We start from the raw sequence: 13,282 nt of genomic DNA on the forward strand, positions 1-13,282 counted from the left end.
AGATGTGCGGAGGCCCCTGGGAGCATCTGGTTGGTCAGGACAGGTGACTGACGTCAGTGACCGACCCTGCAGAGTGACCAAGCCCCTTGTTAGAGCTATTTAGGGACTCCCTTGCGGGTGGGTCTCCAGATTCAGCGTGCAGGACTCCACCAGCACTCCTCCGCATCGACCTCTTCTGCTCCTGTCCACTGAAACAGCTGCTGCACTTCACAAGAACCAAACAAGCCTGCAGCTCCGGAGATGACCGCCAATTGCAACATTGTTTCTTCAGCTCCTTCCAGCAATTGCAACATTTCCATGGCTCTGCATCCACTGGGTTTGGCAAGACTTCAGCTGCACCAAAGAAGCTAGAAGGAATCTCCCTTGGAGTAAAGGAGTCACTCCCCTGCATCCGCAGGTACCTAAGGTAATGACGTCCGGCTGCTTGGTTCTTCGCTCCACGGGAACTGTGTGGATCCTCCAACACAGGTGGTGATCCTGAGTGGTCCTCTCTGCCCTGCTTGGGAGACGGTGAGCCATTGCCTTTCCTTGCAGGACAGTACCCCTGTGCACCTTGACTCTTGCAGCAACCAGGGCTTATTGACTCCTGCTCCAAGGGATCTTCAGACTCTAAAAAGCCCCGACCTCCAGCACTTCGTCCTTGCAAGGAAAATCTCTCCTCTGCTGCTCCAGCGACATGGGACTCCTCTCTAGGTATGCTGACTGGGCCTCACTGCAACTTACTGTACTTGCTGCCAGTGGGTTGCTGGTGGGGGTTGTGTCTGCTGGCTCTTCCGACTGCTGAGGGTCAGCCTGGACTCCCCTCCAAGGGATCGAATCCCCTGGACCTTGCTGGTCCTCTTCTTCGCTGCAAGTCCTCTTATGCCCAGATTTGCATTTGCCACGGTCCTCCTGACCACCTGCAACCCCTCGACCATCATCTGCACGGCTCCAAGGACCTCCCTGCAGCTTCTGGGTTCCACAGCTGATCTTCTTTCTTCCCTCATCGACATGGATCTTCATCCACAGAAGGGTAGGTAGTGGCTCCTGCCCCACCTGGACACTCCTGCTTGGACTGGACTCTGTCCCCATTGTGTTGCAGGTCCTCTTCTTCTGGAATCCACAGTTTGGTTCCACTGGGCTGGTCCTGGTCTTGCAATCTTCCTTTTCCAGGTCCTCTTGTTAGTCTTTGGGAAGACCTGGTAACTTACCTGTGCTCTCCCGGTCGCTGGGGGTCACCTAAGTACTCACCTCTTGGGGTCCCGAGTTCTAGCAGCTCCCTTCTAACTATTTTACATCCTGGGGTGAGGGGCCTAACTTCGCATTCTACTATTTTAGTATATAGTTTGGCCCCCCTATAGGGCTCTAGATATTTTCTGCGATTTCTTGCCAATGCTTCTTGTTTTTCTATGCAAATTTCTAATAATTACAGTGTATATATAGTGTGGGACTGCCTAGAAGTAATCTAGTTCAGTGTTACTGCAATAAGGTACCTTTACTTTTGGAACACTGTGTGGTTCCTTTCATGTGTGATAAGTTACTGTGTGACCGCTATGGTATTGCAAGTGCCTTACGCTCCCCTAGATAAGTCTTTGCTACTCACCACAGTTACCACTAGAGAGCCCTTGCTTACTAGACACTGTTTCACTAACTAATAGTGGTTGCCTGGACCTGGTTTAAGGTGCAAACACCATAGGTAACCACCACACACCAGGCCTGCTTCATACATCTATTTTAAAGTCAGGAATCTGCAACTAGAAATCTCTCAGATGAACAACCTAATTACCTTCTGTAACGATTTATCTAGTAGAGACATTCTAGTTGCAGATTCCTTAGCGACCCACCCATCATCCCCACTCTGCAAACTGATTTCTAGGGACAGGGACTTCCCTTTCATGGGCCTAGATCTGGCGCACCATTCAGTGTTCTTCTTAGCTCTGCGCTTCTGGGGTGGAAAGTCGGGAAAATAAACTAATGTCAGCATGCTGGGGTAGCACATATATACGACCCGCAATGTCATATCCAGGGACCACTACACCAACGACGGACGTGGAGTTGACGGACGCCACCTAACAGCGCGCAAGAGTACTGTTCGAATTAAAACCTCTGGATCCAAACTATCGCCTGGGGAAATTCTGTAAGAAATCTGCAACTAGAATATGTCTCAACCAGATAAATAGTTACTGAAGGTAAATAACTTGTTCAACACTAGCTATGACATCATTGTGGTTTGTTCTATAGGCACTATGAACTATATTGTCAGCAACTTCATTTCTCACGTTTAGTTATTACGAAACACCACCTTTCACAAGCAGATGGCCCTGTACAGGTTCAAAAGGAGAAGCATTTGCACTCATCGGACTAGGAACGTTCTTCTCCAAGTCGTTCCAGTAATTTCCTTGGTTCCAAAGATACTTTGCAAAATGAGATAGCCATGCACAGTAATTCTGATTGCACCAGCTTGGTCAAGACAGTACTGGCTTCCCAAACTCTACAGTATATCAGAACAGACTACAGTAAAGTTCAAGCTGACCCTCTTCTGCTCATACAACAGAGCAGTACAATGTTTCATCATGAGCTGCAATCCCTACACCTAGCAGCCTGGCTCCCGAGGACCTAGAATTTGGAACTTCAGACATTCCTGAGGATTGCTGTAAAATATTATAAAAGTCAGAAGCACCGTACGTGTTTGAATCAAACAGAATGAAGTAGAAAAGCTTTGTCTGTGGTATCAGGCTAAAGAACAAGACACTTCAAACATTTCTCCACTTCATTTTTACCATATCTTTTATATCTGGTTATTTGGTTGGGCTCTCTGTAGATGCACGCTTTAGAACATTGTATGCAAGGGCTACCACCCTGATCACAGGGAAGTATCCAGGCATGTTGATCGATGAAAGTTATCAATGCTGAAGAACTGCAGTTACTGGTAGGTAACTAATTTGTTTTGATGTACAGCTGAGCTTCCTTCTTTGGGTGTCATTCTGCTATGTGAAATTAAGACCACACCATTTCATTAACATTGTTTTTTTGGCAGCCACATTTTTTTTTATCTCACGACCATCCACTTCAGCACTTGACCACCATCAGACAGGCAGATGAACTCCTTTTTCACTGGAAAAAAAGTATTTTATTTCTTTTGATGCAGTCCGGTCCTGACAATCTTCCTGTTTTCTTTTGCACAGGCTCGAGCAAATGGCTTGCAGTCCTGTGTGATAGTTATTCGAATTCTCAGAGACCTCTGCCAGCGTGTTCCAACGTGGTCTGCACTCCCAGACTGGGTAAGAATAATTATGTTTCATAAAGGAAGGCTTTCACTATGTAAAATGTAGGTGCTTGTTAACCAGTACATTTTATTTGTCTTGAAAAGCAGGTGTAAGGTAAATTGATCCATTGTGTATTATCTGGGTTTGCCACCATGGGCTCCTTATCAAAATTCCCAAATTGTTTATGGATACTTCTCACTCTTTGAATATTTCCCCAGGCGTTAGACTGGATCCAGAAATGTTTCAGCAGTACCCCTGCACTCCGGTATGTGACGTTGTGTGGCTTTGCACTGAAGCTGTGATGTACAGAGCTGATTATAAGCACCACCCATGTGCGCTAACTGTAGTTCCCTTTTTTTGGCACCGCCAAACCTTTGTCCCGGGCATGACTCAAATGTTCACAAAAAACTACTTTAAATCAAGTTTGCAATAATATCACCTCCCGAAACTCCAGGGTTAAAAAAGCTGTAAATACTGCCGTAAACAGATGACTATGATAAATCCTCATGAGGTGTGCCTTCAGTGCCAGCGTGCTATGGTGCTTGGGGTCAGAATATTGTAGGAAGCTGGCATGGTGTGTGGTGAGCACCTATACCACCTTATTCCAGGTATCCCCTGTTAGTGAGGTGTAGTCAGTGTCTAGGAAGCGAGGCTCTCTAGAGGTATCTGTGGATGAGCAGCCAAGACTTATCTAGGAGACATGCAAAGCTTATGCAATCCCACTGTAGTCACACAGCACTTACACACATGAAAGAGCCACAGTGTTACAAAGATAAAGGTACTTTATTTTGGTAACACAATCACCAAAATACTATAGAGGAAATACCCCAACTGGAGGTAAGTACACACACTATTATATGTACATTAGAAGTCAGGAATTAGCATAAAAGGCAATAGAAAACAGTGAAAGCAATAGTAAGTAGTGAAGGCCCGGGAGTGGGAAAACCATATACTAAGAAAGTGGAATGCGAAAGTCGGACCCCACCCAAAGAAGTGGAATCGGTAGAGGGGAGCTGGAGGAGCTAGGAACCCCAAAGGGTAAGTAACAGAGTGCCCCGTAGTGACCAGGTGAAGAGAGTTAAGTACCTGGTTCTCCTCAAACCCACCAAAAGGACTTCAGAAAAGGATAATGCAAGACCCAGACAAGACTGCAAAAAACTAAAGATGGATCCTGGTAGAAGAAGACCTGGAAAAGAAGGGGACCAAGTCCAGTTCACGTTGGAGTGACCATTGGTGGCAGAAGCCACTACCCACCCGTCTGTGGATGCAGGACCAGGTCGATGGTGGACGAAGATAGGCAGCAATGGAGCAGCTGAAGACTCCCTGAAGTGATGCAGTCTACGTCCCACGCCGCAAGAAGGATTGCAGTCAGTTAGTGGTGTGGAAAACCACCAACAAACCTTGGCAAAGGCAAATGTTGCTGAAGAAAAAATGCAGAGCTTCCTGGGACCAACAATGTCCAGGAGGACTCAGCCCCTGGAGGGGAGTCCCAGCTGACCCTCAGCAGTGAGGAGGGTCACAGGAAGAGAAGGCAGCCCCAACAGGTGATCACCTAAGAGGAGGGGGCTGTGCTGTCACCTGCCTGTCCTGGCCACTCAGATGCTCCCAGAGGCCTCTGCCCATATTGGATTCAAGATGGCAGAATCAAGTGGCCACCTGGAGGAGCCCTGAGCACCACCCCTGGGGTGATGATGGACAGAGGAGTGGTTATTCCCCTTTCCATTGTCCAGTTTCGTGGCAGAGTAGGGACCGGAAGGTCCCTGAGCTGGTGCAAACTGTTTTATGCAAGGAGGGCACCAAATGTGCCCTTCACAGCATACCGGTGGCTTGGTGAGGCTACCCCTCCCAATCCATGTAACACATATATACAAAGGAGAGAGTGTTGCCTCTCTATCTGGAGGAAATCCTTTGTTCTGCCTTCCTGGGCTTGAGCTGGTCAAGCAGCAGAAGGGCAGAAATCTATCTGTAGGATGACAGTTGCATGGGCTGCCCAGGAAAACCCTGCAAAATGATAGGAGCAAAGCTGGGGCTCCTCTAAGTAGCCCCCAGAGTGCATGGAATCATACAACCAATACTGGCAACAGTATTGGGGTATGATTCCGACATGTTTGAGTTACTATTATGTAGCTGGACATAGGTAGCTTCCCTGCACTTTCGAAGTCCAGGAAAATGGAGCTGGAGTATGTAGGGGCTCCTCTGCTCATGCAGGGGTGCCCTCACACACAGGTACCTGCAACATACCCTCTGGGCTAGGAGGGCCTACCATAGGGGTGACTTAGAGTTACCTGGTGCAGTGTACTGTAGTGAAAGGGCGCATGCACCTTTTCATGCAGGCTGCAGTGGCAGGCCTGCAGACACATTTTACATAGGCTCCCCTGGGTGGAATAATACATGCTGCAGCCCATGGGGGGGAACACCTATTGCCCAATGCCCTGGGTACCATATACTAGAGACTTATATGGGGGCACCAGTATGTCAATTGTGGGGTGTGCGATGTCCCAAAACAACCAAATTTAGAAGGAGAGAGAGCACAGTCAGCACTGGGGTCCTGGTTAGCAGGATCCCAGTGAAAACACACTAATAGCAGGCAAAAAGTGGGGTTAACCATGACTAAAAGAGGGTACTTTCCTACAAAGGTAACTCCAGGGCCTGGGCCCGGTGAATCTTAAGGCCATACAGAACTATGAGGTGAAGCTTTACATATTGAAACACCTAAAGCCTCCACACCATGATCGATCAAGGTAGAAAAAAAGGTCAATTTCCTGTCGCAAATCATCACGCTTGAAGTAATTGTGTAAGTCAAAAAATAAGCCAATCGCAAGCAGGACTCTGCCCCTTCCCTCAACCTCCTGAGAATAGGCAAGGACATCACCACGCCTCTCAGTCTAGATACGGATCTCGAACACCTTTGGAGCCAATTGAGAGTCTCGTCCCAATTCAACCTGAATTTCAAGGTCCATTGGTGTCACCACAGTAGATTGAGGTTTTCAGTGAGACCTTGCTAGCTCCCTAAAGCTCCAAGGAACTGCAAGGACTGCCAACTGGACTTCCTCCAGCAGGTCTGCCCTTGTCACCAGCTGGAACTTCCAAACTAACTTCAAGTTCTGCATTGGTTTGGGCCCCTACTTCAGTTCCAGTGGCATGACCTGTACCAGGCCCTTGTTCATTGACGCCGGAGGAGGCACAGCATATGTTCACATCCTGCTTATGTATATGCCCTTTGACAGCACCAGTCGTGTTTGCTGAGAAAAATTAGAAAGACCAGCCCTTGAATAAATCAAGGATAAAAGGGCCACAGTACGTTCTTGGGTTTGTCTGCACCAGTGAGAACGTTTCATCAACAGTCATTTCCCCTCCATGGCTATGGGAGGAGTTGCCAATATTTCAGACACAAGGTACTTAATCAGCCCAGCAATCCTCTCAGCCATTTCATGGCTGGGGCAGTGAATCTCACAGACAGTGTGCATAACAAGGGCAACAAGCAACTCTGCACCCTACCCCACCAACTGCTGCAGCTGCAAAATCACCATTGTATGTGCTCCCAGGCACAAAGCCACCCTGTCAGAGGCATAAACCAGCATTTACTCCAGTATTGGAACTTTCATAGATTCACATGCTTGAATCATTCCCCGTCGTCTCGATGGGAGCCCCCGGTATAAATTACACAAGTAGTGTTAAAATACATTAACAAAAAGGCCCTAGGCCTCTTCACTTCAGGTGACCCCACCCTCTAGAATCCTCCTGAGAGAAGCTCAAGCACCTCAGATTTCCTACCGCACGTCGTGCTATGGAGTCTCCTCAGAGCTCTGCTCTTTCTTCACACCTTTTCAACACATTTTCTCTCAGAAAAACCTATCTGACCTGATTGGAAAATCATCCTCAACATGTCTGATCAGGAGAAGAAGGGTCTTTTCAGGAATTGCAAAACTTGTGGCAAGAAAAGACTTAGGGCCAGATGTAGCAAACCATTTGCGAGTCGCAAACGGCGAAAATCGCCGTTTGCGAGTCGCAAACGTGGGTTTGCTATGCAGAAATGCATATTGCGAGTCGTTACCGACTCGCAATATGCATTTCCGACTCACAAATAGGAAGGGGTGTTCCCTTCCTATTTGCGAGTCGCAGTGGGATGCAATACCATTTGCGACCGCGTACGCGGTCGCAAATGGCATCGCAGTTACCATCCACTTCAAGTGGATGGTAACCCACTCGCAAATTGGAAGGGGTCCCCATGGGACCCCTTCCAGTTTGTGACTGGACCCAAAAATATTTTTTCAGGGCAGGGAGTGGTCCAAGGGACCACTCCCTGCCCTGAAAAAATACCGAAACTAAAGGTTTCGTTTTTTTTTTAAGTGCAGCTCGTTTTCCTGTAAGGAAAACGGGCTACACTTAAAAAGAAAAAAACCTGCTTTATTTAAAAGCAGGTCATGAACATGGAGGTCTGCTGACGTCAGCAGGCCTCCATGTTAGCGAGTGCCTATACTCGCTATGGGGCCGCAATTTGCGACCCACCTCATGAATATTCATGAGGTGAGTCATTGCGACCCCATAGCGAGTTGCAGTCGGTGTCTGAGACACCGTACTGCATACGAATTTGCGAGTTGCAAATTGCGAGTCGCATGGACTCGCACTTTGCAACTCGCAAATTCGTCAGTTGCTACATCTGGCCCTTAATTCTGAAGACCCTAACCAGGATTGCATATACTGCCTCTATCCAGACCATTCAGCCATGGACTGTAAGGTTTGTTGTACCTTTTCCTCTAAGACTCTAAAGGATAGGGAAGGCAGATTATTGATATGGCTGCAGAAACTAAAATACAGGGAAAATCCAGTTTCTGACTCTGAGAGTGATGACTCTTCAACATCTAAAAGGTCATCAAAGAGGGCGAGATCAGACACAAGATCTCCCTCCCAGCACTCAAGGAAAGTCCACAAAAAGACTGCTTCAGGGTCTTACAAGGGCCGCAGCCCATCTTCTTCACCTCCAAAATCTTCCAGCAAAAGGGGGAGAGGTCATGCTAGCAGTTCAGAGAGGCATAAAAAATCCTCCTCTGGCCCTCCATCTGTGCCTTTCAAGAAATCATCCTCTGCTTCTGCAAAAAAAAGCACGTCGACGACTTCTACATTTCCACAGTCAACGACAGCTACGACGACAAGTACCCCACGGTCGACGAGAACTGCATCGACGGCGTCATCGTCGATGAACGTCTACACAGCATCGTCGTCGACGGGGCTTATGACGGTATCAGCTCTACCGTCGTTGACGACCTCATCGACGGTAGACTCGACGGTGAGGCTGTCTTCCATCAAGATCTCCATGCGTTCAACAGCTACGACACCGCCACCGATGAAGTCCATGTTTGCGCCGTCGACGACACCGTCGACAAGAGAAAAACATCACAAAACTCAGGAAAAACTGACCCCAAAACATACCTCACCTAGTAAGGTAACCTCCCTTATTCCAGTACACCTGTTAGAGGGAGATAAAGACTCCGACGACAAGGGGCTATTTGGAGCAGCCCATAGTCCATCCCAATTGAACGTGAAGTACCAAGAAGAGGATGAGTATGATGAATCCTATGACCCTCAATTTTATGGAGAAGATCAGCAATACCAACAGGGGGCATATATTCCATCCTCCGTATCGTCTGACCTCAGAGCAATGTTAGCTGATTACAGCAGGCGTTTTCCTCCTCAAGGGGACCAACCTCCTCCATCGCCTGTCTCTGGGGTTACCACTCCACGTCAGAGACCAGCTTCTTTACCTCTCACGAACGTGGCTACTCCGGATATGACGCTGCCTTAGGATACGGACATGTCAGAAGGGGAGCTCCTGAACACTTATTCCGAGTGGGATGAATACATCATCCCTGCTCCTCCTTCTCAATCAAAGGTGGAGTCCCCACCAGACGACATCAGAGGATTTCACAATCTCCTAGAAAGAGCTGCCAAGCGTTTCGCTTTCCCAATGCCATCTAAACAAACAGACTGTTTTCTCTACGACTTTAAAGACCCTTTCCAAAAATCTGTGCGCTCTATTCCGCTGGTTAACTATTTGTGGGAAGAAGGTCTAAAGGTCATGCACAATCCTTCTACAGTCACAGCAGTACTGCCTCGTTTAGACAAAAAGTACAAGGCACCGAACGATGCACCAGCATGTCTAACTGAACATCCTCATCCGGACTCAGTGGTGGCTCAAGCGGCACAGAGGAAGTCCAAAAATCCCTCTGCTCCGATTTCCGCAACCCCAGACAAAGAGGGTAGGCGATTAGATAACATCGGAAAGAGGTTTTCCTCTATGGCTAGTCTAGTGGTAAGAGCTGCTAACTCATTAGCTGTACTGGCTAGGTTTGACAGGCAGCTATGGGCAGACGTTGCCCCACATATTAGCCAGTTGCTGGAGGATGCAAAATCAGACGCAAACAAGACTTTCCAAGAGAGTCAACGCACATCAGCAGAACTCATTGACTATGCAATGGACATAGCCACGACTGCATTTCGACAGCTCGCAGGGGCAGCTGTTCTTAGAAGACAAGGTTGGCTAAGGGCTACCTCACTCTGGCCTGAGGTGCAGAAAAAGATTTTGGACTTACCTTTTGATGGCCAGGCGTTATTTGGAAAACACATCGATGAGGCTTTACAATCCAGTTAGTCGGACACAGACACAGCAAGGTCATTAGGGACCCTCCAATATCGAAAGCCCTCCTTTCGAGCTAGAGGGCGTGGCCATCCTTCACATAGAGGAGGATATCAGCAGTATAGATATTCCACCTATCCTTCCTCTTCTCAACAGTACCGTCAGTACTACCCCCAGAGGCAGCCACCGCAACCAGCTTATGGTAGATCTGGCGATAGTGGATGCTCAACTCGCCCTGCTAAAGCCTCGGCTCAGAGAGCCTGATGCATCCGAGGCACCGGCTACACCCAACTCTCCTCTTTTGGTTCTAGGTGGAAGGATATCCCTATTCCTCAAACAATGGCAAGTCATCACATCAGACAAGTGGGTCCTCCAGTTAGTGAAATGGGGCCACACTCTAGAATTTACCCAGCTGCCTCCCTCCAATCCTCTTCGCAGGACTCCTTCAAGATACCCACAACAACTCAAGAAGGAGATCAACAAAATGCTTCTCAAAGGAGCTATAGAGAAGGTACCTCGAGCACAGCAGGGAAGGGGATTTTATTCCAGGTTCTTCCTCATTCGAAAAAAGTGGAAAGATTGGAGGCCGATCCTCGACTTACGGGAACTGAATACCTACTTAAAAAAGCAATCATTCCGTATGATCAGCCTACAAGATGTCCTCCTGCGCCTCAACCAGGGAGATTTCATGTCTACAGTAGACCTGAAAGACGCATATTTCCACATTCCCATCCACCCTGCCCACAGACAATACCTGAGATTCACCGTAGCCGGCAGCCATTTTCAATTTTGTGTCCTTCCCTTCGGCCTCAAATCAGCTCCCAGGATATTTACCAAATGTCTAGCGCCAATCGCAGCCTTCCTCAGAAGGAGGAAACACCAAATGTTCCCATATTTAGACGATTGGCTGATAAAAGCAAATGCAGATCAACAAGAAGGGGCGTTTCCTTACTAACCAATCTGGGATTGACCATCAACTGGGAGAAGTCCAAACCTCTGCCAGCATGCAGTATCACCTTTTTATGGGCAAACCTGGACATGCAATCCACCATGGCGTGTCCCACATTAGACAGGCAATAATGGTTACTGACACTAGCAAGATCTATAGAAAAAAGAAACTGTGTTTCTGTCCACCTGTTCAAGTCTCTGTTGGGCATGATGTCATCATGCATACCTCTAGTTCCTCTATGCCGACTAAAGATGCGCCCGTAACAGGAGCAACTAAATCGTCAATGGCTCCAGGTTTCGCGAAGCTTCGAAGATCGGATACACATAGCCCCAGCAATACTCAGAGCATTGACATGGTGGTCTCAAGGGCATCATCTATCCATAGGCCTTTCGTTCCTACATCATCCGGCTCCGTGGACCATCACTACAGACGCATCTCTGGAAGGTTGGGGAGCCGTGCTACAGGATCTTCAAGTAAGTGGCAAGTGGCCACTGCAATTGACAGCGATGGATATCAACTGGTTAGAGCTCAGAGCAGTGTACCTTGCTTTACAGGCTTTTCTCCCGAAAATATCAGGATCGCACGTAGTATTAAGAACAGACAACACCACTACGATGCATTACCTCAACAAACAAGGAGGCACAAGATCTCTCACTCTTTCCAGAGAAGCCCAGAAAATTTGGAATTGGGCCTCGCAGCAAGGCATCACACTCTCAGCTGTGCATTTGCCGGGAATAGAGAACAAGACAGCGGATGCGCTCAGCAGACGAAGATCAAGCTGCCACGAGTGGGAGCTGGACCAGTTGATAGTGGACTATATTTTTTCCAAGTGGGGAACACCAACAATAGACCTGTTTGCCAACAAAGACAACGCCAAATGCCAGTACTTTGCAAGTTGGCATCACCAAAAGGGATCTTGGGGTAATGCGTTTTCGATAGTCTGGTCAGACATCTTTGCTTACGCCTTTCCTCCAATTCCATTGATTCCAAGAGTCCTCACAAAGATGAAGGCAGAGCCGTGCACTCTGATATTAATAGCTCCTCGCTGGCCGCGCCAACATGGAACTTCTTCTGTCAATCAAGCCTCACATTCCGCTAAAACCGTTTCCACAAAGGTTAACAATGAGCAAAGGGCAAGTATGGCACCCGGATCCTCAGTTGATGCGTTTGTCAGCATGGCTCCTGGGCACAGGGAGTTCACACATCTGAATATTCCACAGGAGTGTAGGGATATCTTGTCCATAGCTAGAGCGGATAGCACTAATAAGGCTTATTCTTGCAAATGGAAACAATTTTGTGTCTGGTATCATCAGCGGCAGCTTGACCCACTATCTTCACCGCCAGAGCAAATATTCCCGTACTTATTGCAGTTAGCCCAAGCTGGCCTAGCACATTCTTCTATTAAAGTACATCTAGCGGCAGCTTCACACTCGTTCTAGTCCTCTAGTCTGATCGAGAGGTTTTTGAAAGGACTTTTCAGGGTTTTCCCTCCATTCAGACCACCACCTCCTTCGTGGAAACTAAATATTGTCTTAGCACAGCTGATGAAGCATCCGTTTGAGCCAATTCATTGTGCTTCGCTCAAATTCCTTTCGTGGAAGGTTGCTTTATTGGTGGCTCTCACATCAGCCAGACGTGTCAGCGAAGTGCAGGCCCTCTCTATTCAAGAGCTGTTCTTACAGTTTAAACAAGACAGACTGCTGCCGCGTACTAACCCGCATTTCATCCCAAAGATCCCTTCAGACTTCCACATCAATGAGCCTTTAGTCTTCAAATCCTTTTTTCCTCATCCTTCTACTCCGCCGGAGAGAGCATTACACTCCTCAGACGTTAAGATGTGTTCAATTCTACTTGGACAGAACTAAGGGGGTGATTCTGACCCCGGCGGTCTTAGACCGCCGGGGCCAGGGTCGGCGGGAGCACCGCCGACAGGCCGGCGGTGCCCCGCAGGGCATTCTGACCGCGGCGCTTTGGCCGCGGTCAGTGCAGGAAAACCGGCGGTCTCCCGCCGGTTTTCCGCTGCCCCTAAGAATCCTCCAAGGCGGATTCTGACACCCCCTACCGCCATCCTGTTCCTGGCGGTTCCCCCGCCAGGAACAGGATGGCGGTAGGGGGTGTCGCGGGGCCCCTGGGGGCCCCTGCATTGCCCATGCCAATGGCATGGGCACTGCAGGGGCCCCCGTAAGAGGGCCCCGCTTGTATTTCACTGTCTGCATTGCAGACAGTGAAATACGCGACGGGTGCAGTAGCACCCGTCGCACCTTCCCACTCCGCCGGCTCGATTACGAGCCGGCTTCATGGTGGGAAGGTCGTTTTCCCCCTGGGCTGGCGGGCGGCCTTTTGGCGGCCGCCCGCCAGCCCAGGGGAAAACTTGAAATACCCGCCGCGGTCTTTTGACCGCGGCGCGGTATTTTGGGGGCGGAATTCTGGCGGGCGGCCTCCGCCGCCCGCCAG

At 48.7% G+C, this 13,282-nt stretch overlaps 1 protein-coding gene across 1 annotated transcript in view; it reads left to right on the forward strand.

The window, feature by feature from the left end:
- Window positions 1–13,282, forward strand: part of ZFR2 (zinc finger RNA binding protein 2) — a 641,917-nt gene that overhangs the window by 439,683 nt on the left and 188,952 nt on the right. Inside the window, exon 16 of the mRNA XM_069216682.1 lies at window positions 3,165–3,260. Within this exon, the coding sequence (XP_069072783.1) occupies window positions 3,165–3,260 (96 nt within the window). The remainder of the gene's footprint in view (window positions 1–3,164; window positions 3,261–13,282) is intronic.

This window comes from Pleurodeles waltl, chromosome 12 (assembly GCF_031143425.1).
Source record: "Pleurodeles waltl isolate 20211129_DDA chromosome 12, aPleWal1.hap1.20221129, whole genome shotgun sequence".
Lineage (NCBI taxonomy): Eukaryota > Metazoa > Chordata > Amphibia > Caudata > Salamandridae > Pleurodeles > Pleurodeles waltl.